Genomic DNA, 25,224 nt, shown 5'->3' on the forward strand with positions numbered 1-25,224 from the left:
GGTGATGCTGCTGGTCAGGCATCTGCTTGGCAGATGTGGTGTAGCGTATATGGATTTGTCAGAACACAGTGACGCCTCCTTGAGCTGCTGATACTGATTCACCGCAGATACTTTATTCAACATCTTCATCATCCTCATCGATGTCAAAACCTTCAGTTTGAAACATTTCAATCACTTCAGCAGCAGTAAAAAGCTGCTGTCGTGATCTAGTTTACTTACTTTATTTTCGATACGTATGCAGATTAGCTTGTCATGTGGGGTACCAAGGTCAACGGCTGGCCAGCGAGTGTATAGTTACAGAACCTCACGAAGAAACTTTCCAAGCAGAGCAAACCAATAGGCCTAGTTTGCATCAGTTTGACATGGTACAGTATATGACACCAAATTTCAATTTGACCCTTGACACGTTTGCAATGCCCAGTGTAGCTGCGATTTTTATGCTACCCCATGAGGAAAGCCTGGAAAAAAAAATTGTCGAAACCGCTATAGAATTCCGTCGTCCGGAATGTTACCTTATATCAGAAACGCTATAGCGTTCCATCATCCGGAGTGAGTTAAACAAGTTGTCCCTGAGGAGTGAGATGAGTGGAATTGTGATGATCATATTTATTCGTTGGTCGCCTCATATTTTCGTAACTCATCGCATGTCAAATCTCATCAGTGTTGGTCGAACTGCGCCTGCATGAGATATATATATATATATATATATATATATGTATAATAACTCTAACTTTCATAAAACATTCATAAGAAAGACCTCCAATAAAGGTCGACGTTCAACAAATGAATGAGCACAGCAGATCTTCACAGCTTCCTGTTTTGTCAAAACTGGAAATAACAACCAGTACAAATTATTAAATAAACACACACACACACACACAAACACACACACACACAAAAGCTGGGTGAAAGGGTATAAGGAAGGAGGGGGAGTGGGGATAAGGGGGTGGGAGGGGTCAAACAGGATAAACCTGATAATAACACATATTGCTGTTGTCATCTGCCATGTCATGGATATAAAAAAAAGCAAAAAAAGAAAAAAAAAATCTATGAATAAAGCCTCCACTAAGAGACATAGATAAATACTAGTCAGATTTACTGAAGACAGGGAACAAAAAAAAAAAAGACGTGTAAAAAAAAAATTATCTAAGCTTCTGTTAACAATAGGCAACTGAGAATGGAAACTGCTTTGACTTTGTATGAGTAACATAACTGCTCAACACTGAGCAAAACCAAGTCTGCTCACTGATAATAAATATGAATGCGATGTGAAATTCAAGTGAAGTGTAAACTACAACCATCACCATGAAAGTGAACGCAAACGCTTGTTCTTAAAAATACACTCACACATACACAGAAACACCACACACACACACACACACACACACACACCTACATGGAAACACTACACACACACACACACACTCACACACATGACTATACATATGTTAGCATTATACCAGTAGTTTGTTATAAATACTCCCAATAATCTATTTACTCACTGGTGACATACAACATTTCCTGGTATGCCGCCTTCAGACATTTTAGTCCACTTGTTTGCAGACACAGTGACACACACACACACACACACTCTCTCTCTCTCTCTCTCTCACACACACACACACAATATGCACACCCATGTGCTCACCCATGAATGTACACACACAAATACACAGACTAAAAACAACAACACACACACACACACACACACACACACACACACACACACACACACACTACCACCACCACCACAGCAAAACAATTCTCTGCAAAATGCCATCAACACGACGACTGACTAGTGGTACGACTGGGAAGCCGAATCTTCCCGTCGCCATCAGGAGAATGGAGACCCCCGTTCACTCTGGCACCGTTTTCAGCCACCCTCCCAGCACCAGCGTCTCCATCACAGTTCTGTCCTCCTCCTCCTTCTCCTCCGTCCTCTCTCCTCACACTGCGCTTATCACCGAGATCACCACCCACCTCGATTGCTGTGCTCTCCACTCCTGATGACAGACGATGTCCTGAGATGCTGCCGCCATCACCACCAGGGACAGGAAGAGACCCGTCCTCCACCGTGTGGTTTCTGAGGTTGGGGTCGGCGCTCTTACTCCTCTGGTACCCTTTCGGCTTCCTGAACGAGCGGCTCTGGTCGGTGAAGTGGATCCCCTTGATGGACATCTCCCGAAGAGACCGCGCGCTGTGCCGGCGACGAACATTGGCGTCCTCCTCGCTGCCGTCGGTGGGCATGGTGGTGGTGGTGGTGGTGGGCCGTCGGGTGTTGTGCCGCATGTCGGGGGACGGGGAGGTGGAGGAGGAGGAGGGGTGCTGGTGGTGGGAGGGGGAGGAGAGGGACTCCCTGCTGAGGTAGCGGCGGATGGCGCTGGGAAGCAAGGAGGCCAGGGATCGACTCTTGTGCTTGGCCTGGGAGCTGCAACACACAACACAGAGGCGTTGTCTGTCTGTGTCTTGAAAGAAGGCCTGGTGTTGGCTGATGTTTGTGTTTATTTCATGTTGTTTAGTTTTATCATTCAGTGATGCTTGTCTGTCTTATTTGTGCATCATCTGTGTGATGTATTTTCACAAGGTCTGTGCATCCTAAATGTAATGTTTCTAACCCTGTTAAAAAACTGTTGTTGTTTTTCTAAAACAAGACTGAACTGACCTTAATGTACCATTTGTAACCCTGTTAAATTCCCGGTTTTTTTTGGTTTTTTTTGTTTTTGTTTTTGTTCTGAGACAAGGCAGGAACTGACCTCAGCTTGGCGTCATCATTGCGGTTGTGCTGCAGAGACCTGGTGGCCTGCACCCGCTGCTGGTACAGCTTCTCCTTGCTGCCCAGGTTCAGGTAGTTGGGGTTGGACAGCGACTTGCGCAGGTTCTCCTTGGTGGCGCTGCGAGCGGAAACCATCTTGCGGATCTGCCTGATGGATGGGCTGGCCGAGCCACCACCACCGGCGGCCCCGTTGCGCACAGAGGAGTTCTTGTGCATCTTGGAGTTGACGTCAAAGGACTGACTCCGATCGCGGGCCTTGCTCCGTTCCAAATCCATGCCGGAGCGAAAGCCCATGATGTTCTCGAAAGGGGGAGGGATGTAGTCAGGGTCACTGTCGTTGCCGTGGCTGGTTGCTCTCTGAGCGGGAGGGGCTGAGGGAGGCTCGGACGCCAGGGCCGGCGATTGGAAGTTCTGTCTCTGCTGGAAGATGACGGTGCGCATGTGGTCGCTGAGGTCTTCGCAGCTGGCCGACACCAGCCAGTCCTCCACTGGGGATTCCAGCTTGTGCTCCACACCCGTCACAGGGTCTGTGCCCGAGATCCGGGGACTGACCGACGGCACAGGGCAGGAGCTGCGCTCAGCGGATCCCTCCAACGGGGAGGGGATCGGGGACTGGGGGGAGTTTGGAGCAGGATGCTGATGACGATGATGATGTCGCGACAAGTTGCTGTCTGCCATGCCAGTGGCATTGCTGTCATAACTCATCTGTTTCCTGATGGCGGAGGGATGAACACTGGAGTCGTGCGTCACCCTGAACGCCACGTTGGCAGGGTTGGAGTGGCGCCGGGGTTCGGGTCCTGCGCTGTGAGGGAAGGCGGCCACACCGTCCACAGAATCCTGCCGGGCGGACTGGGAGGGGGAACCCCTGGGCCCCGGCCGGGAAGGAGAGCCATGCTGACCGCTGCGGGGAGGTGGGGGAGGGGGTCGCCCAGCCACCCTCCCTTCCTCACCCCGAGGCAGCGACGCTGGGGAACCTCGCTGCCTCGGCGAGTCCCGCTGTCGCTGCAGGTATGGCGACTGTCTGCGCTGCTCCGAGCGGGGGGACTGCTGGGGGGAGGGGAGGGGGCGGGGGGAGGCCGGGGTGGGCAGCGGACGGTTGGCATTGTTGTTGGCTCGGAGCGGGGAGCTGGGAGATGGCACGGGGGACGAGACGGAGGAGTGGGGGGTGGAAGGCACGCTGTCCGATGCCGACGAGCTGAAACCACAGTTGTGTGCAGTGTACTGTGTTACCATGTGAAAAAACTCCTAACCTGACTGCAGTATAGCTTGGTTACGTCACATGTTTCTTGAGAGAAGATGCAAGAGGAGGTATGTATTGTTTCACTGTGAATTGCACAAGGAGATATATGAGATGTATCATTTACTATTTTACTACAGCTATATCATTTTACTATTTTTCTAGAGACATATTAGTATATCATTTCACTATTTTACTACAGATATATCATTTTACTATTTCGCTATCAATCACACAAGGAAACCTCTGTATTTTACTGTCACGCTGTGAAAGGGGTTCCTACCAATTAAAAAAAACAGAGAAAAAAAAATGGTTGGTTGCGAGATACATTTCATACATTTTTGTAAAAAATAAAATAAAATAAAAAGCAAAAAATCATGCAGATCTATTAAGAAACTGACCTGGAGGCCGGGCTAGCTGGATGAACATCTCCTGCCCCTGCACATGGGTGAACATAACCTCCATGAGCTGATTCATCTCTAAAACAAACACTGAAACAGTTGTTCACAATCTCTTTCCACATGAGCCCTTAACAAAAAAAACAAACTAAAAAAAAAATCTTTTTTTTTTTTAACCCAACAATTTAACATTTCATTGAAAAAGTTTTAAACTAATTGATAATTCCTTCGTGTGGATTATTGTTTTCCAAACATAGCCACTATTTAATGATAAACATCATAATATGACCTTCCAACATGGAGCAAGGGTGGAGTCACCAATCCAATGTACATAATTAGTAATTTCACACCGGTGAGTGACGAGTGTATTAATACAAATGTGTGCACTCACACCTGAATACATGCACATTATGTACAAAAACCATTACCATGCACACGCACAAATACATATTTGTAAATGTTCTCACAAAACGAGGCACACACACACTCAGAGATTTACACACACACACACACACATAAACACACACACACACACACACACACAAACACACATACAGAGAATGCTCACGCATACACATTTAATGCCACACATAAAAACCACACAGTACAAACACACCTATCCAGCACACACCTGCAGGCATGCACAAACACACACTTGTAGACGTTCTCACAAAATCACACACACACACACACACACACACACATACACCCTCCTCCCCCACACCCTTCAAAACTGAAACACTCATGCATACACATTTAATGCCACACATAACCCCGCCCCCACCCCCCCCAAACCCCCTAATACAAACACACCTATCCAGCACACACCTGCAGATGAAGAACTCCAGTACCACACACATACACAAAATACACATATGTAAAGGTTGTCACAAAATTACACACACACACACACACACACACACACACACACACACACACACAACCAGAACACTCAAGCATACACATTTAATGCCACACATAAAAACCACACAGTACAAACACACCTATCCAGCACACACCTGCAGGCATGCACAAACACACATTTGTAGACGTTCTCACAAAATCACACACACACACACACACACACACACACACCCTCCTCCCCCACACCCTTCAAAACTGAAAAACTCATGCATACACATTTAATGCCACACATAAACCCCACCCCCACCCCCCTAATACAAACACTCCTATCCAGCACACACCTGCAGATGAAGAACTCCAGTTCTCATGAAGCAGTACCACACACATGCACAAAATACACATCTGTAAAGGTTGTCACAAAATTACACACACACACGCACGCACGCGCACACACACACACACACAACCAGAACGCTCACGCATACACATTTAATGCCACACATAAAAACCACACAGTACAAACACACCTATCCAGCACACACCTGCAGGCATGCACAAACACACACTTGTAGACGTTCTCACAAAATCACACAGACACACACTCACACACACACCCTCCTCCTCCATGCCCCTCAAGACAATAACACTCACATATATATATATATATATATATATATATAGAGAGAGAGAGAGAGAGAGAGAGAGAGAGAGAGAGAGATAGAATTGCGCAATCAACAACCATCTACCTGAAGATCTAGTCATCAACCCCATCCACATGTAATATGCACCTTCTGTTCAAACGTGTGTGTGTGTGTGTGTGTGTGTGTGTGTGTGTGTGTGTGTGTGTGTGTGCAGTACATGCTTGTGTGAGTATGCAAAAGTTTTTATAATGAAATGCACTTGTCATCAACCCCATCCACATGTAATATGCACCTTCTGTTCAAACGTGTGTGTGTGTGTGTGTGTGTGTGTGTGTGCAGTACATGCATGTGTGAGCATGCACAAGTTTTTATACTGATATGCACTTGTATGTATCCTAATTTCTACTGCATCTGTGTTTGTGTATGATTTTCAATTTATGTTCGTATCTTGTTATGTACTATCCCCCCACCAATATTCCTTGTGACCCCGGTACACATGGTAATAAAGACATATTCTATTCTATTCTATTCTATACACACACTTGATGCCACACAGTACAACAAACACACCTATCCAGCACACACCTGCAGACGAAGAACTCCAGTTTTCCTGCAGCAGAGTGGAGACCTCGGGGTTACTGGCCAGGGGAGCAGGGGTCAGAACGGTCAGAGAGTGCAGGCAGTCAAACTCCCGCAGGTAGTCCTGTATCTCCTCCGGCGTGCCACGCTGGTTGGGCTGAAAGGGAACACAGTGGCCGAGTGGTTAACTCTCTCCGGACAAAGGAATGCTCACGCATTCCTACACAAAACGTATTCGGATTCGGACGAAGGAATGGAACAGCATTCTCCGAAAGTAAAATTCCATCATGCGCTGTACATGTGGTTTTGTGATTAGCCAAGCAGAATGCGCTATTCTGGGTCACTCCACAATCGAACAGTATGATTGGTCAGCCTGGGATGTGTGGCCTGTCTCGCACACAGGCTGACAAAGTCACTGGCCGGTCGTCTGCTCGCGTGCCAGCCTGTTAGCAAAGCGGGCTCTTCTCAGAATGTTGTGAAGCGAACAAGGCAGTGACGGCAATGTTTTAGGGTTGCCGAAGTACTTGAAATGCTACAAACTGAAGGGTCGGACATTGAAGAGGTGGATGATGATGAAGAAGAAAGCGAATTTAATGCAGAAAGCGAGCATGGGTATGGTGATTCGGGGTGAAAAATTGGCAGTATTTTCTACATTTGGCAAAACTGTAAAAATAATACAGAAATTTGATTTTTTTTATATATATGTAATAGCACAACACATAATAAACCAGTTCTGTATTTTGTATTTTTTTGTAATTTTTTTCCAAACCCTTACAAATGGGCCGTCTGTGGGGAAAAGCAAGGGAGAAAACTTGTCGTCCCGAGTGAGTTAATCAATAATAATAATAATGATATTTATATAGCTCTGAATCTTGTGCAGAGACAAATCAAAGCCCTTTCGCACCAGTCATTTACATGCATGCATAACTCTAAGAACTGGAGAAACTGAAGACAAAGAAGAGGCAGGGAAGGGAGGCTATCTTGGAAAGAGGTGGGTTTTAAGGCCAGACTTGAAAGAGCTGAGTGCGGAGACCTGACAAAGCGAAAGAGGAAGTTCATTCCAATTGCAAGGTCCAGAGACAGAAAGAACAGCGGCCAACAGTGGAGTGTTTGAGTCTTGGTATGCGTAAACAGAGTGCATCTGAAGCCATTCGTAGAGAACGAGATGGAGTGTAGAGGTGAAAGCAGTCACAGAGATAGGAAGGGGCAGATTTGTGAATACATTTATAACACAGAGTGCTGATCTTATACTTCGGGCTGCTCTCCCAAGGGAGAGCGCTTGCTACACTGAGAGCACCACCCTTTTTTTCCTGCCTGCACTTTTATTTGTTAAAACAAAGAGGATTTTTCTATAGAATTTTGTCAGGGACAACCCTTTTGTTGCCATGGGTTCTTTTACGTGTGCAAAGTGCATGCTGCACACAGGATAGGCACTATATAAGTATCCATACCAAATACCAAGTTACGTCAACTGTATTACCATCTTCAAAGTGAAATTCACTTGTAGTCTTGTTGTTCATGCTTAAAAAAGAAAAGGAATTAAAACAAGAAAAAAGAAAAAAAAAAAGAGGTTAAATAAATAAGGCAGACAAAAACTTCAAATTACAACCTGGAGGTCAGGCTTGCTTTTATTTTTTTCTTTAAAAAAAAATTTTCACAATGAACTAACTCAACCCCTCCATGTGAATTCAAATTCAGAGTGTAAAACATCAATTCCACAGTAAAGTTAACACCTTTTTGGCATAAATAACCTTCTAAAAATAGGAAATTTCCATCTCACCCCCTTCCTCTCTCTCTGTCTCACCCTCTTCTCTCTCCTACCTTAAAAAAAAAACAAACAAAAAAAACTCCACAAAAAACAACTGGACTGAGGGCCTCTTCATAAGGACCCAACACCATAGTGGAGTGGTGGCCTAGAGGTAACGCGTCCGCCTAGGAAGCGAGAGAGAATCTGAGCGCGCTGGTTCGAATCATGACTCAGCCGCCGATATTTTCTCCCCCTCCACTAGACCTTGAGTGGTGGTCTGGACGCTAGTCATTCGGATGAGACGATAAACCGAGGTCCCGTGTGCAGCATGCATTTAGCGCAGGTAAAAGAACCCACGGCAACAAAAGGGTTGTTCCTGGCAAAATTCTGTATAAAAATCCACTTCGATAGGAAAAACAAATAAAACTACACGCAGGAAAAAAAAAGAAAAGGGTGGCGCTGTAGTATAGCGACACGCTCTCCCTGGGGAGAGCAGCCCGAATTTCACACAGAGAAATCTGTTGTGATAAAAAGAAATACAAATACTAATACAAAACAGGACCTCGAACCTTGGTCACCAGTGAACGCTGGATCAGAGAAGTCTTGACACCTAAGTGATTCTATCACATCGTCCCCATAACTTGATTAACTCATTCTACTCCACGTACCATGATTACTTCCCCTGCGGAGGTGGTACGAGTATTCTCATACCAATAGACTATTCTAATTTCTTTCTTTTCTTCATTTTTTTTTTGTGCTTAGAGTTGACTTCATCATTTTGCGCCTTATAAATATTATTATTAGTAGTAGTAGTATTTAAACTATTTTTATGTATTTATCTGGCATCTGCTTGGCAGATGTGGTGTAGCGTATATGGATTTGTCCGAATGCAGTGACGCCTCCTTGAGCTACTGAAACTGAAACTGACACTGTATTTATCTTAAAAAAAAAAAAAAATTAATTAATTTATTTATTTTTGTTATTCTATTTTATTTTTGTTATTTTATTTTATTTTTATTTTTATTTAAAAAAATATTTATTTATTTATTTATCTTTTCTCAAGGCCTGACAAAGCATGTTGGGTTACACTGCTGGTCAGGCATCTGCTTGGCAGATGTGGTGTAGCGTATATGGATTTGACCGAATGTTAAAGCGTTTTGGTTAAAGCGTTGGACTGTCAATCTGAGGGTCCCGGGTTCGAATCACGGTGACGGCGCCTGGTGGGTAAAGGGTGGAGATTTTTACGATCTCCCAGGTCAACATATATGCAGACCTGCTAGTGCCTGAACCCCCTTCGTGTGTATATGCAAGCAGAAGATCACATACGCACGTTAAAGATCCTGTAATCCATGTCAGCGTTCGGTGGGTTATGGAAACAAGAACATATCCAGCATGCACACCCCCGAAAATGGAATATGGCTGCCTACATGTCATACACGTAAAAGCCCACTCGTGTGCATACGAGTGAACACAGAAGAAGAAGAAGTAAAAAAAAAAAAAAAAAAAAAAAAAAAAAAAAAAAAAATCCCAAAAAACACAGCAGTGACCCTCACCTTGACCCTATCCAGGGTGTTGATGACGTAGTGATCAACCGTGTCGTACAGCCGGTTGTCCAGGCCTTGCAGAGTGTGGAATTGGAAGACCCCCTCCCCCATGGGCGCCACCATCCCTGCCTCGATGCTGAACTGCCCCTGACCCGAACTCTCGTAGTAGCGCACGCTTTTCAGAGGCCACTGTGCCAGAACGACCCGACTTTGCTGAAAACAACCTTTATTTTTTTAACATCACTCTCTGTTTTTCGGTGTGTTTTTTTTTGTTTTTTTGTTTTTCACATCTAACTTTATTTTTTCTATTATCATTGTTTATATATATCCCTCCTCTTTTTTTTTAATTTTTTTTTTTTTTTTTACATCTAACTTTGTTGTTGTTGTTTATAATGCTACCAACCAGACAGTTTTATTTATGAATAACAACCAAACATAAACTTGCCATGACAGTTAATCTTCTTCAAAAAGAAAACATTGTAATTAAAAATCATAATTTTATTACATTCATATACACATTATGTACAGTGTCAACTGAAAGCTGGTACTGTATGCTATATTAGATAAATGAATACATAATTAAAATTCCATTTGTAGATGGGGTTTTTTGGAATTCCCCCCCCCCCCCCCCAAACAAAAATTGTTTAAACTGTTCAAACAACTTGTGAAAGTTCCAGAGATAAATATGTAAGCAAATGTGTTAGACTGCTATGTACTCAAATGCATATCACACACACACACACACACACATTTCTTATATTATATAATCATGCAAGTGCCAGAGCACTGTATATCACATGCATCACTAATCTGTTCTGCATTATTTCTCTTTGTCACAGCAGATTTCTCTGTGTGAAATTTGGGCTTCACTCCTCAGGGACAGCGCATTGCTACAGTGCAGCGCCACCCATTCTTTTTTTTTTCTTCTTCTTCTTTCTTTTTTCCCTGCCTGCCTGCAAATGTATTTGCTATCCTATCAAGGTGGATTTTTCTACAGATGTGCTAAGAGCATCTACACACAGGACATCAGGTTATCGTTACACACGAATGACTACCATCCAGACCACCACTCAAGGTCTAGATGGTGAGGGAGAAAACAGTAGGAAGCATGGGATTCGATCCTGCACGCTCAAGCGCTCTTGCTTCCTAGGCTGACGTGTAACCACCGCTAGTCTAGGACATCACTCCACACGGAGAAACAGCATGAGTATACAGGTGTGTAGACGCTGAAACGGATAAATAGAAGGCAGGCATGCGGTGCAGTGCTGTCAGAAGTGACAGGAGAACCAGACTGAAACAACCATCACCAGGGGGTGGGTTGCATGTGTGAACTTAGCAGCGGTGAGAATGTTCCAAACTCCGCGGTAAATTCCATATACTAAGGAACGTTCTTAACTCTACACACGTATACTAAGGAACATTCTTATCTCTTGGCACATATACTTCGGAACATTCTTATCTCTAGGCACATATACTTAGGAACATTCTTATCTCTAGGCACATATACTTCAGAACATTCTTATCTCTAGGCACATATACTTCAGAATATTCTTATCTCTAGGCACATATACTTAGGAACATTCTTATCACTAGGCAGATATTCTTAGGAACATTCTTATCTCTAGGCACATATACTTAGGAACATTCTTTTTTTTTTTTTTTTTTTTGCTGCCCCATCATCTGCACCGTTTCAGTGGCATTACTCCCATGCCGCTCATTTAGATTCCCCCATACACGGCCACACCCGGGTTCGTCCGTCGCAGTTCCAGCGTCGGCAGTCCACAGGGAACTATCGATGTTAGGTCGCCTGGAGGCCACACACCAGAGGAGACCCTGCACTGCTGCTGAGTCACTTCGGTGGTGTTCAGTGGTGCCTGTTCTGATTTTACGTACTTAGGACACCACCTACTAAGCCCCCTAACGACAATAATGGCTTAGTCGCGGAGCCAGACTGAGTGAGCGTCCCCCCCAGAGTGGAGACCGCCACCACGTCCCTCAAACAACAGCCCCCGACGAATCCGCCGATACTGACAACATTGACAGGACTCACCCCAAGCACAGAAGTGGAGGTGTATCGAAACTGAGGTCACCATGAGAGCAGGGCATGAAAGGCCACAGACTTTGAGACTATTTTGTTTATATTGATGACGATGAAGGAGGAGGAGGATGACGATGATGATGACGATGTTGCTATGGAGGTCCATTTTGGTTTGGGACTGCGTGACAAGGCTGTACTCTACGCTTCCTGTCATAATGATATCCCGGCGTTAACCAGGCCCGAGAGATACAGACACTTGCAGTGTTGGTCAAGTAATTAGAGCAACACACCCAAAGACGCATCCTTGAAGTGGATGACACTCGACTGTGTGGTCCCAGTCTCCCCATTTAAGCCCACAGCACACTCAACTCTGGGTAGGAGCCGGCCACAGGCCGAAAAAACCCACCTCCGCTGGGATTTGAACCCGCGTCCTCCCAGCCGTCAGTCCGCGACGCTAACCACTTCGCCACGGCAGCTTCGGAACATTCTTATCTCTAGGCACATATACTTCGGAACATTCTTATCTCTAGGCACATATACTTCGGAACATTCTTATCTCTAGGCACATATACTTCGGAACATTCTTATCTCTAGGCACATATACTAAGGAACATTCTTATCTCTAGGCACATATACTTAGGAACATTCTTATCTCTAGGCACATATACTTAGGAACATTCTTATCTCTAGGCACATATACTAAGGAACATTCTTATCTCTAGGCACATATACTAAGGAACATTCTTATCTCTAGGCACATATACTAAGGAACATTCTTGTCTCTAGGCACATATACTAAGGAACATTCTTATCTCTAGGCACATATACTAAGCAACATTCTTATCTCTAGGCACATATACTTTTAAGAACATTCTTATCTCTAGGCACATATACTTCGGAACATTCTTATCTCTAGGCACATGTACTAAGCAACATTCTTATCTCTAGGCAAATATACTTAGGAACATTCTTATCACTAGGCAGATATTCTTAGGAACATTCTTATCTCTAGGCACATATACTTAGGAACATTCTTATCACTAGGCAGATGTTCTTAGGAACATTCTTATCTCTAGGCAAATATACTTAGGAACATTCTTATCTCTAGGCACATATACTAAGGAACATTCTTATCTCTAGGCACATATACTTAAGAACATTCTTATCTCTAGGGAGATATACTTAGGAACATTCTTATCTCTAGGCACATATACTTAAGAACATTCTTATCTCTAGGGAGATATACTTAGGAACATTCTTATCTCTAGGCACATATACTTCGGAACATTCTTATCTCTTGGCACATATACTAAGGAACATTCTTATCTCTTGGCACATATACTAAGCAACATTCTTATCTCTAGGCACATATACTTTTAAGAACATTCTTATCTCTAGGCACATATACTTCGGAACATTCTTATCTCTAGGCACATATACTTAGGAACATTCTTATCACTAGGCAGATATTCTTAGGAACATTCTTATCTCTAGGCACATATACTTAGGAACATTCTTATCTCTAGGCACATATACTTAGGAACATTCTTATCTCTAGGCACATATACTAAGGAACATTCTTATCTCTAGGCACATATACTTTGGAACATTCTTATCTCTAGGCACATATACTAAGGAACATTCTTATCTCTAGGCACATATACTAAGGAACATTCTTATCTCTAGGCACATATACTTCGGAACATTCTTATCTCTAGGCACATATACTTCGGAACATTCTTATCTCTAGGCAGATATACTAAGCAACATTCTTATCTCTAGGCACATATACTTAGCAACATTCTTATCTCTAGGCACATATACTTCAGAACATTCTTATCTCTTGGCACATATACTAAGCAACATTCTTATCTCCAGGCACATATACTAAGCAACATTCTTATCTCTAGGCACATATACTAAGCAACATTCTTATCTCTAGGCACATATTCTAAGGAACATTCTTATCTCTAGGCACATATACTAAGCAACATTTTTAACTCTAGGCACATATACTTAGGAACATTCTTATCTCTAGGCACATATACTAAGGAACATTCTTATCTCTAGGCACATATACTTTGGAACATTCTTATCTCTAGGCACATATACTTCGGAACATTCTTATCTCTAGGCACATATACTTCGGAACATTCTTATCTCTAGGCAGATATACTTCGGAATATTCTTATCTCTAGGCACATATACTTAGAACATTCTGATCTCTAAGCACATATACTTAGGAACATTCTTATCTCTTGGCACATATACTAAGGAACATTCTTATCTCTGGGCACATATACTTCGGAACATTCTTATCTCTAGGCACATATACTTTGGAACATTCTTATCTCTAGGCACATATACTAAGGAACATTCTTATCTCTAGGCACATATACTAAGCAACATTCTTAACTCTAGGCACACAGACTTAGGAACATTCTTATCACTAGGCAGATATACTTAGGAACATTCTTATTTCTAGGCACATATACTTAGGAACATTCTTATCTCTAGGCATATATACTTAGGAACATTCTTATCTCTAGGCAGATATACTTCGGAACATTCTTATCTCTAGGCACATGTACTAAGCAACATTCTTATCTCTAGGCAAATATACTTAGGAACATTCTTATCACTAGGCAGATATTCTTAGGAACATTCTTATCTCTAGGCACATATACTTAGGAACATTCTTATCACTAGGCAGATGTTCTTAGGAACATTCTTATCTCTAGGCAAATATACTTAGGAACATTCTTATCTCTAGGCACATATACTAAGGAACATTCTTATCTCTAGGCACATATACTTAAGAACATTCTTATCTCTAGGGAGATATACTTAGGAACATTCTTATCTCTAGGCACATATACTTAAGAACATTCTTATCTCTAGGGAGATATACTTAGGAACATTCTTATCTCTAGGCACATATACTTCGGAACATTCTTATCTCTTGGCACATATACTAAGGAACATTCTTATCTCAAGGCACATATACTAAGGAACATTCTTATCTCTAGGCACATATACTTAGGAACATTCTTATCACTAGGGAGATATACTTAGGAACATTCTTATCTCTAGGCACATATACTTAGGAACATTCTTATCACTAGGCAGATATTCTTAGGAACATTCTTATCTCTAGGCACATATACTTAGGAACATTCTTATCTCTAGGCACATATACTTAAGAACATTCTTATCTCTAGGCACATATACTAAGGAACATTCTTATCTCTAGGCACATATACTTCGGAACATTCTTATCTCTAGGCACATATACTAAGGAGCATTCTTATCTCTAGGCACACTTAGCACTGCAAGATCGCCTCATGCAACCTGGCCCAAGTCTTTACCTGCAAGGCCAAGGTAAAAGAATACTACCAAGTAGGACAGTGGACAAACAGTGAGATGTTTTATCACTGAGTTGCCTGCCACGAAACGTTGGCCACCTGGAGGAGCAAACCCACAGGCCTGGTTTGCATCAGTTTGACAAGTACAGTACATGACACCTTCTTCCTCTTCTTCTGCGTTCGTAGGCTGCGACTCCCACGCTCACTCGCATGTACACGGGTGGGCTTTTACGTGTATGACCGTTTTTACCCCGCCATGTAGGCAGCCATACTCCGTTTTCGGGGTGTGTGCATGCTGGGTACGTTCTTGTTTCCGTAACCAACCGAACACTGACATGGATTACAGGATCTTTAATGTGCGTATTTGATCTGCATGCCTTTACACATGAAGGGGGTTCAGGCACTAGCAGGTCTGCACATATGTTGACCTGGGAGATCGTAAAAATCTCCACCCTTTACACACCAGGCACCGTCACCGTGATTCGAACCCAGGACGCTCAGACTGAAAGTCCAACGCTTTAACCACTCGGCTATTGTGCCTGTCAGTACATGACACCAAATCTTTATTTTCACAGAAAGGGTACACAAATATCACCAAGTCTTTACCTCCAGAACCATGGTAAAAGAACATCACATCTTTACCTCCAGAACCATGGTAAAAGAACATCACATCTTTACCTTCTGACCCAAGATATAAGAATATCACCAAGTCTTTACCTTCAGAACCAGGGTAAAAGAACCACACAGTGTTTACCTTCAGAACCAGGGTGATGTGCTCAATAGCCAAGTGGTTAAAACACTGGACTTACAATCTGAGGGTCCCGGGTTCGAATCTTGGCAACGGTGCCTGTTGGCTAATGGGTGGAGATTCTTCTGAACTCCAAGATCAACATAATTATGTTCAGACCTGCTAGTGCCTGAACCCCCTTCGTGTGTATACGCAAGCAGAAGATCCAACACACTCGTTAAATCCATGTCAGCATTCGGCGGGTTATGCAAACAAGAACATACCCAGCATGCACACTCCCGAAAACGGAGTATGGCTGCCTACATGACAGGGTAAAAATGGTCATACAGGTAAAAGCCCACTTGCGTAAACATGAGTGAATGTCAGAGTTGCAGCTCGTGAATGAAGAAGGAGAAGTAGAACCAGGGTGAAAGAGCATTGCCAAGTGTTTACCTTCAGAGCCAGGGTAAGGCCCCAAGGTGAGACATGCAGCATGCAGTTAGCTCCCTTGGCCCCTATCCTCCTGAAGACTTCGGAAGGGTCTGTCTTCACCTCCACCAGGTTGTCTGTCACAGCCACAGTCAGGAGTCAGTGTGTGTGTGTGTGTGTGTGTGTGTGTGTGTGTGTGTGTGTGTGTGTGTGTGTGTGTGTGTGTGTGTGTGTGTGTGTGCTGTGTGTGTGTGTGTGGTGTGGTGTGGTGTAGTGTGGTGTGTGTGTGTGTGTGTGTGTGTGTGTATGTTGTGTTGTGTTGTGTTGTGTTGTGTTGTGTTGTGTGTGTGTTGTGTTGTTGTTGTTGTTGTTGGGGTGTGTGTGTGTGTGTGTGTGTGTGTGTGTGTGTGTGTGTGTGTGTGTGTGTGTTGTGTTGTGTTGTGTTGTGTTGTGTTGTGTTGTGTTGTGTGGTGTGGTGTGGTGTTGTGTGTGTGTGTGTGTGTGTGTGTGTGTGTGTGTGTGAGAGAGAGAGAGAGAGAGAGAGAGTGAATGTGTGTTGTGTGTTGTGCTGTCTTGTGTTGTCTTGTGGCGTGTGTGTGTGTGTGTGTGTGTGTGTGTGTGTGTGTGTGTGTGTGTGTGCTGTGAGAGAGAGAGAGAGTGTGTGTGTATGTGTGAGAGAGAGAGAGAGAGTGTGTGTGTATGTGTGAGAGAGAGAGAGTGTGTGTGTGCAGCTCTAAATTAATCAACCCTGATGTTATGTATGTGCACACTCGTGTGTGTGTATCTTTGTGGTGATTCATTCTGTCTTATCCTGTCTGTCCAGTCTTGTCTATCACCTCTAGTCTATCTGTACATGCGTGCACATGTCCATGTTGCGTGCTTGTGCCAGTAACAATAAGAATGGATACACACACACGCACACACATATATATATATATATAAATGTGTGAAAGACACACATCAGCACCAAGAGGAAAAGAAAAGTGCGCATGCACCCACTTGTATGAACTTGTATTTCATGGAGATGATATTGTCCTTCCATACGCAAGAAGAAGAAGAGAAGAAAAGACCACATCTCTCTCTCTTTCTCTCTCTCTAGTGTGTGTGTGTGCGTGTGTGTGTTACTCGCTTCCGTTCCGTAAAGATGTGAGCAATGCTGTGTCTCTCAGTTTGACGCGTACATCATACATGTATTAAGTATTAAGCATAACTACATTTATATGCGTACATGTTTGTGTGTGTCTCTTAGAACAACGGCAGATGTGTAAGTCGGCCAAAGTGCTAATATCTTCACTGTTGGAAAATAGATTCATTCATTCATTCATTCATTCATTCATTCTCTCTCTCTCTCTCTCTCTCTCTGTATACACATGTCAACTTCTCTTCTTCTTTTTCTTGATTCAAACAAGAAGCAAAGTGCATACATTGTGGAAGAAGAAGAAGAAGAAACAGAAGAAGAAGATGAAGAAGATGATGATGATGAAGAAGAACAAAAAAAAAAAAAAAAAAAAAAAAAAAAGAAGCAGAAGAAGAAGACGAAGAAGATGATGACGATGAAGAAAACAAGAAAAAGAAGAAGAAGAAGCAGAAGAAGAAGAAGAAAACATACATATATATACACATGTCAACTTTTCTTTTTTTCTTGATGCATCCAAGAAACAATGTGCATACGTTGTGGAAGAAGAAGAAGAAGAAGAAGAGACACTTATATACATATATATACACATATCAACATCTATTTTATCCTTGATGCATCCAAGAAGCAACGTGCACACAATGTGGTGACTGTGAAAAGGATGTAGGCATGGTACTCTGTGTTTATATCACCATGCCACAGACCTGCTATACAACAGGTCCATTACATCACAGACCAGCTATTCTACAGGTTCACTATACCACAGGTATCTTATACCACAGATCCACTATTCCAAAGGTCCATTATACCACAGGTCTCTTATACCATAACTATGTTATACCACAGGTCCGCTATGCCATAGGTCCACTATTCCACAGGTTCGCTATACCATAGGTCTGTTATACCACAGGTCTACTATGCCATAGGTCCACTATTCCACAGGTTCGCTATACCATAGGTCTGTTATACCACAGGTCCGCTATACCATAGGTCCACTATTCCACAGGTCCGCTATACCATAGGTCCACTATTCCACAGGTTCGCTATACCATAGGTCTGTTATACCACAGGTCCGCTATGCCATAGGTCCACTATTCCACAGGTTCGCTATACCATAGGTCTGTTATACCACAGGTCCGCTATGCCATAGGTCCAGTATACCACAGGTTCGCTATACCATAGGTCCGCTATTCCACAGGTTTGCTATACCATAGGTCCACTATTCCACAGGCCTGCTATACTACAGGTTCGCTATACCTCAGGTCTGTTATGCCACAGGTCTGCTATACCAAGGAGGCATCACTGCGTTTGGACAAGTCCATATGCGCTACACCAGCGCCTGACCAGCATAACCCAATGCGCTTAGTCAGGCCTCGAGTGCATGCTTATATATTTGTGTACCTATAAGAGAGGATTTCTTCCACAGAATTTTGCCACTGTGGGTTCTTTTTCAGTGCGCCAAGTGCGTGCTGCACACAGGGCCTTGGTTTATCGTCTGACTGGTGCGAAAGCGCTTCAATTTGTCTCTGCACAAGATTCAGCGCTATATAAATACCATTATTATTATCATCACAATTATTATTATCATTATTATTAATCTAAATGACTGGTGGCATGACATTTGTTAACAGAACAACAGACAGAGAGACACACATTCGGCCAGACGGTGACCCACGCTCCCTCCCTCTCTACCTCTGATGTTGTCCCTCAGCCTGATCTGTGTCTGCAGCAGGAAGACCAGCTTGTCCACCGTGCCCTGGTTGTCGGCCGACAGACACAGCTGGTGGCTGGGCGCAGTCAGCTGCACCGCCAGGGCACGGCTGTGGCAGCTGCTCAGCTTCTCCACCTGCACACACACACACACACACACACACACACACACATTGAAATAGTGTCCATAATTCCTATGATGGTTTTACGACAATTAAATGAGTTCTGAGTTCTGAGTTCATACACACACACACACATACACACACACACATGTGCACGCACTCACAAACACAAGCGTGCACGCACATATTGACAAACATGCACACATGCACCAACAACACACTCACACTTAACTGTGTTATATTGCACTGAATTACTTTTTCCTCTCGAGCGACAGATTTCTCTGTGTGAAATTCGGGCTGCTCTCCTCAGGGAGAGCAAACACATACCCATAAACAAGCCCATGTGAACTCACACTCATGCACGCATGTGGTATTGTATTGTATTGACTATTGTACTTATTTGTTTTGTCTCAGCAAATTTTTCAGTGTGAAACTTGGGCTCCTCTTCCCAGGAGCAAGCAAGCATGCATATGCACAAGCATGCACATACACACTCTCTCTCTCTCTCTCTCACACACACACACTGTGTTGTATTGTATTGCATTGTATTTCTTTTTTGTCACAACAGATTTCTCTGTGTGAAATTCAGGCTGCTCTCCTCTGGGAGAGTGCATCACCACAGTGCAGTACCTCCCCCCCCCCCCCTCCCCACCCCCTTTTTGTTTTACTATCAAAGTGAATCTTTCTATATAATTCTGACGAGGACAACTCTTTCGTTGATGTGGGCTCTGTTATGTGCACTAAGTGGAGTGATGGCCTAGAGGTAACGCGTCCGCCTAGGAAGCGAGAGAATTTGAGTGCGCTGGTTCGAATCACGGCTCAGCCGCCGATATTTTCTCCCCCTCCACTAGACCTTGAGTGGTGGTCTGGACGCTAGTCATTCGGAAGAGACGATAAACTGAGGTCCCGTGTGCAGCATGCACTTAGCGCACGTAAAAGAACCCACGGCAACAAAGGGGTTGTTCCTGGCAAAATTCTGTAGGAAAATCCACTTCGATAGGAAAAACAAATAAAAGTGCACGCAGGAAAAAATACAAAAAAAAAAAGGGTGGCGCTGTGGGATAGCGATGCGCTCTCCCTGGGGAGAGCAGCCTGAATTTCACACAGAGAAATCTGTTGTGATAAAAAGAAATACAAATACAAACAAATACAAATGCTGGAACGTGGGACCTTGGGTTAGCATCCCATCCGAATGACTAGCGTCCAGACCACTGCTCAAGGTCTGGAGGAGGGGGGAGAAAACCGTGGCAAATGTGGGATTCATTCCTGCACGCACAGGTCCTCATGCTTCCAAGGAAGACGCGTTACCACTAGGCCACCATACCACATGGTGCACGCACACATGCGCACAAACATGCATGCACACACACACCGCACACGCACACAAAGAGATCCAGTCAAGCAGAATACAATCATGGATGACACTGGAAAGAATGCCACAAAGATACAAGCATGCAGACATTATCAGACATTACACTAGTGAGAACAGTACATACACACACACACACACACACACACACACACACACAACACACACACACACACACACACACGCACACACACGCACGCACACACGCATACACATGCACACACACACAACACACACACACACACACGCACACACACGCACACAACACACACACACGTACACACACAACACACACACACACATACGCACACACACACAACACACACACACGCACAACACACACACACACACACACACACACACACACACACACGCACACACACAAGCACGCACTGATGCAGAAAACAGTGACAGATATGACACAAGAAAAACACCGTAAAAACATGCAGATGGTCATAGATATGACACAAGTAACAATACCCAACCTTAAGATTTAAAAGAAAATTAAAAAAAAAACCCATTTCCACAGCATTCTCACCCATATCTTCTGTCATGAAACAAAGAAGAAACATGATCTTAACAAGAGAGGCAAGGCCTTCAAGACTCACTTGTGATAAATTAAGTCCCCTTGCATTAATTACAGAGTAATTTCCCTTTTTTACTATCTGCGCCAAAACGTTTGCCAAAAATTAAAAAAATTCCATGCTTAGCAAAAGAAGTTCCCGTTTGAACAAAAAATGATAATAATGACTGCTCTTGTTGCTGTGTCAGAATATCAGATCAAAGTGCCAAGTTTAGAGAATACAAAAAACATAAATATAACAGTAAATGCAGTTTGCATATAATCAGGCTTCTTTTTTTATTTTTTTTTTGTGTGCCCATCCCAGAGGTGCAATATTGTTTTAAACAAGATGACTGGAAAGAACTGAATTTTTCCTATTTTTATGCCTAATTTGGTGTCAACTGACAAAGTATTTGCAGAGAAAATGTCAATGTTAAAGTTTACCACAGACACACGGACACACACACACACAGACAACCGAACACCGGGTTAAAATATAGACTCACTTTGTTTACACAAGTGAGTCAAAAACAACCTGTCACGTGTCAGTGAAATACATGGCCAGTTTGCTAATGATGAATACATGGACGTTGGCCAGTTATACTATATATATATATATATACACACATTCCAATCAACTCTAAGAAGTTAGCTTATTTAAATTTGCTCATTCCCGTCACTATGAAATAAATGGAGAAAAAAAAAACAATGTCATCTGCATAGTTTGTGTTTGAGCTTGAAATCGAACACCCCGAGTGAATCACTGAACATCACTAAAGTTTAAACTAACATGACAGCTGGTTTACCAGGAACTTGATAATGTGACCGATAAATTTCATCTGGTGATAAAAGCACCATCTGCTACAATTAGAGTAATTGTTCATTCTTTGTATACACGTGTGCTTTCACCTGTGAAAACAGTATTACATCAGCTTTTCTGATGACAGAAACTAAAAATGTGTGCGTAATGGAATGATAGCCAGATTTTGTATTAATCTAACAAAAGAGTACTTGAACTGTAAAAACTATTCAAACACAGAAACATTGAATAAAAAAGAAAACATACTGGGTGTCAACTCTGTAGAATGAAGTATGAAGTAAATGGTTATGCCAGATTTTACAGAAAAGGTCTGCAATCAAGACACACGCAAAAACAACAACAACAACAACAAAAAACACAAAATTTCAAAACAAAAGCTAAACAGTGCCAAACTGACATTTATCAAGGATACATGTATCCATTACTGAAGATATAATGGACTGATTAAAAAGAGAAAATCAGGTAATTCACTATATCTTATAAGTTTTATCATATAGTCATAAAGTGTTAAGTTGTCACTGCAAACAAAAACATTAAATGGGATTCACACATTGATGGTGTGCATCTGTTGATAATACTAACCAGAAACAACCATAAAATACCAATGTAAAGAGTCAAAAGCATTTATGTTTTTTTTCCTCTAAAGTTTGCACACAAAACTAACTACAAAATAAAAAATGTTGGGTCTCAATCTGGCAAAGTTTCCAGTGTGTCTGCATCTACAAACTTACATATCAGTATGGTGAAGAAAATGACTAGACTGCTTCTTAATCTATATCATTTTATTTTTGTTCTGTTGTCTAACTCATAGACAATTTACATTCTTTTTCACCCACAGAAAGACATGACAGTAACATGAGCAAGGAATAACAAGACTTCTTCTTCTGCGTTCACTCGTATGCACACGAGTGGGCTTTTACGTGTATGACCGTTTTTTACCCCGCCATGTAGGCAGCCATACTCCGTTTTCGGGGGTGTGCATGCTGGGTATGTTCTTGTTTCCATAACCCGCTGAACACTGACATGGATTACAGGATCTTTAACATGCGTATTTGATCTTCTGCATGCCTTTACACATGAAGGGGGTTCAGGCACTAGCAGGTCTGCACATATGTTGACCTGGGAGATCGTAAAAATCTCCACCCTTTACCCACCAGGCGCCCTCACCGTGATTCGAACCCGGGACCCTCAAATTGAAAGTCCAACGCTTTAACCATTCGGCTATTGCGCCCGTCAATAACAAGACAATTGTTTGTTTCTGTCACAAACACAATGCATGTTTCATCCAGCACACAGATTCATAAATAGAAATAAAATTTGGCGATGAATATAATGTCACACATAAACCTGTATAAAAAAAAAAAAAAAAAAAAATCAAACTCTCAACTCCTGCTTTCACAATAGGAGACAAGGACAAGGACAATGACAGTCTAACAAGTCAATGTTAGCTTAAGGGTTATAGCTTTTCTCAGCTGTAGGGGCAGTGAACTCATGGTCATATTCACTACGTCAAAGGCTCAGCATTAGAAAGGCAGGGGGGCTCAAGCCTCTCCTTCCACCCTATTAACCTCCCCCCAGCCTAAGTCAGGTACCCATTCACACATGGGTGGAGTGTGGAAAATTCAGAGTAACATGCTTTTCTCCAAGGGCACAGCACCAGGCCAAAATACCGCAGGCCTCGAACTCCGATCACTGGATCGGTAGTCCACCACCTGCACGACTCGGCCGCTATGCCTCTAGTTATCACTGTCCTCTGACAGAATTTGGCCATGGCAAAGGTTACAGCCTGCATTCTTTCTTTCAGAGACCTTCTCACACTGAACTGCGAAATCCACATGACAGGCTGAAATGGGCGTTTCATTGTCTCTAAAGGCCCAAGATACACAAGTAAAGAAATGGTATACTTACTTTAAATGAAGGGCACAGGCTGATCTGTCTCTTTGGACTAGAGCCATGCAGCTGTTTGGGCTTTTTATTGTAACACTTCAATGCCAACTGGTTGCCTTGGCAACTCAGAACAAAGTATTTCATCTTCCATCGTTCCTGGACCAATCGATTAAACCGTCCGCTTTTGGACTGTTTGAGTTTGTACAGGAAATCCTGAAAGTGAAACGCAAACAAATGTATTGTAAACTTCTAAAAACATGGACAACTGATACACCAAGAGGGAGAGAGAGGAAAAGACAGAGACAGAGAGAGAGAGAGACAGAGAAAGATGCAAATAAATGCATCATATCATTATGCATTATCATTTTGAGACACAGAGAGAGAGAGAGAGAGAGAGAGAGAGAGAGAGAGAGAGAGAGAAGACAAGACAAGACAAGACAAGACAAATTCTTTATTTCGAGGATAATAGATAAGAACTGGTGTGCTTTTTTACATCCAGTCCCCATCCTGAATAGGGTCTACATTACACAATAGACAGAGAGAGGCAGCTAGACACAGAGAGATAGAGAGAGAGAGGGGGGTGGGTGGGTGTAGTGATAAAAAGACTAGATAGAATGAAGACAGAAAAGAGCAAGAGACAAAGAGAAAGAGAGAGAGACAATCATCAAAGACAAATGATTTAATGAGTGTGGACACATGCCCATATTCATAGGAGAACAAAAAGTGAAAAGAACAATACTAACATTTTTCAGTATGATTATGAATAGGATACATAAAAACTTACTGAAAAAAAAACAACAACAAAAAAAAACCCAACGTAATAATTCAAAAATTTTAGTCTTCATTAACAGTTTTCATCACTGTTTATCATTTTATATTGTTATCATGTTAACTCATATATACAATGATCAATTTTCTAAAAGTGGCAGTAGTTCTATTCTACACATGCTTCTATCTAACCAAAGCAGAGTTCCTCATTTCAAAAAGATATTAAATTTCAAGGAAAAAAAACTTTTTGTTTTGTCCGTGCGATTTGACATTTCATCAATTTCACCAAATACCGATTTTCAGTTGCATTAAAAATAATCTGGTATTTCTTTCTGGTAGAATATATACTATTAAGAGAGAGAGGGGGACACACACACACACACACACACACACACACACACACACACACACACACACATTAACAGACAGAGAGAGAGAGACGCTTTGACGCTTTGACATTTTATTGTCAAAGCATCAGAGAGAGAGAGAAAAAGAGAGAGACAGACAGA

The 25,224-nt window shown here is 42.7% G+C and overlaps 1 protein-coding gene across 1 annotated transcript; it reads right to left on the reverse strand.

The window, feature by feature from the left end:
- Positions 1 to 1,718: 1,718 nt before the first annotated feature.
- LOC143289583 (uncharacterized) lies at positions 1,719 to 24,143 on the reverse strand. Its single transcript, XM_076598613.1, has 8 exons — positions 23,969 to 24,143; positions 19,170 to 19,323; positions 16,367 to 16,479; positions 9,793 to 9,996; positions 6,499 to 6,649; positions 4,412 to 4,448; positions 2,754 to 3,968; positions 1,719 to 2,428 (listed from the first exon to the last, which is right to left on the reverse strand). Exons 1-8 carry the CDS (start codon positions 24,089 to 24,091, stop codon positions 1,780 to 1,782), a joined length of 2,646 nt encoding a protein of 881 aa, XP_076454728.1. The 5' UTR covers positions 24,092 to 24,143; the 3' UTR covers positions 1,719 to 1,779.
- Positions 24,144 to 25,224: the final 1,081 nt, after the last annotated feature.

The sequence above is a fragment of the Babylonia areolata genome, chromosome 14 (genome assembly GCF_041734735.1).
Source record: "Babylonia areolata isolate BAREFJ2019XMU chromosome 14, ASM4173473v1, whole genome shotgun sequence".
Lineage (NCBI taxonomy): Eukaryota > Metazoa > Mollusca > Gastropoda > Neogastropoda > Buccinidae > Babylonia > Babylonia areolata.

Excerpts from the sequence above, each read along its gene's own strand:
- LOC143289583 (XM_076598613.1), bottom strand. The coding sequence starts at position 24,091 with ATGAAATACTTTGTTCTGAGTTGCCAAGGCAACCAGTTGGCATTGAAG. Across the intron at positions 19,324-23,968 it reads GCCTGTGCCCTTCATTTAAA|GTGGAGAAGCTGAGCAGCTG; the intron begins GTAAGTATACCA and ends GTGTGTGTGCAG. Across the intron at positions 2,429-2,753 it reads AATGATGACGCCAAGCTGAG|CTCCCAGGCCAAGCACAAGA; the intron begins GTCAGTTCCTGC and ends TGTGTGTTGCAG.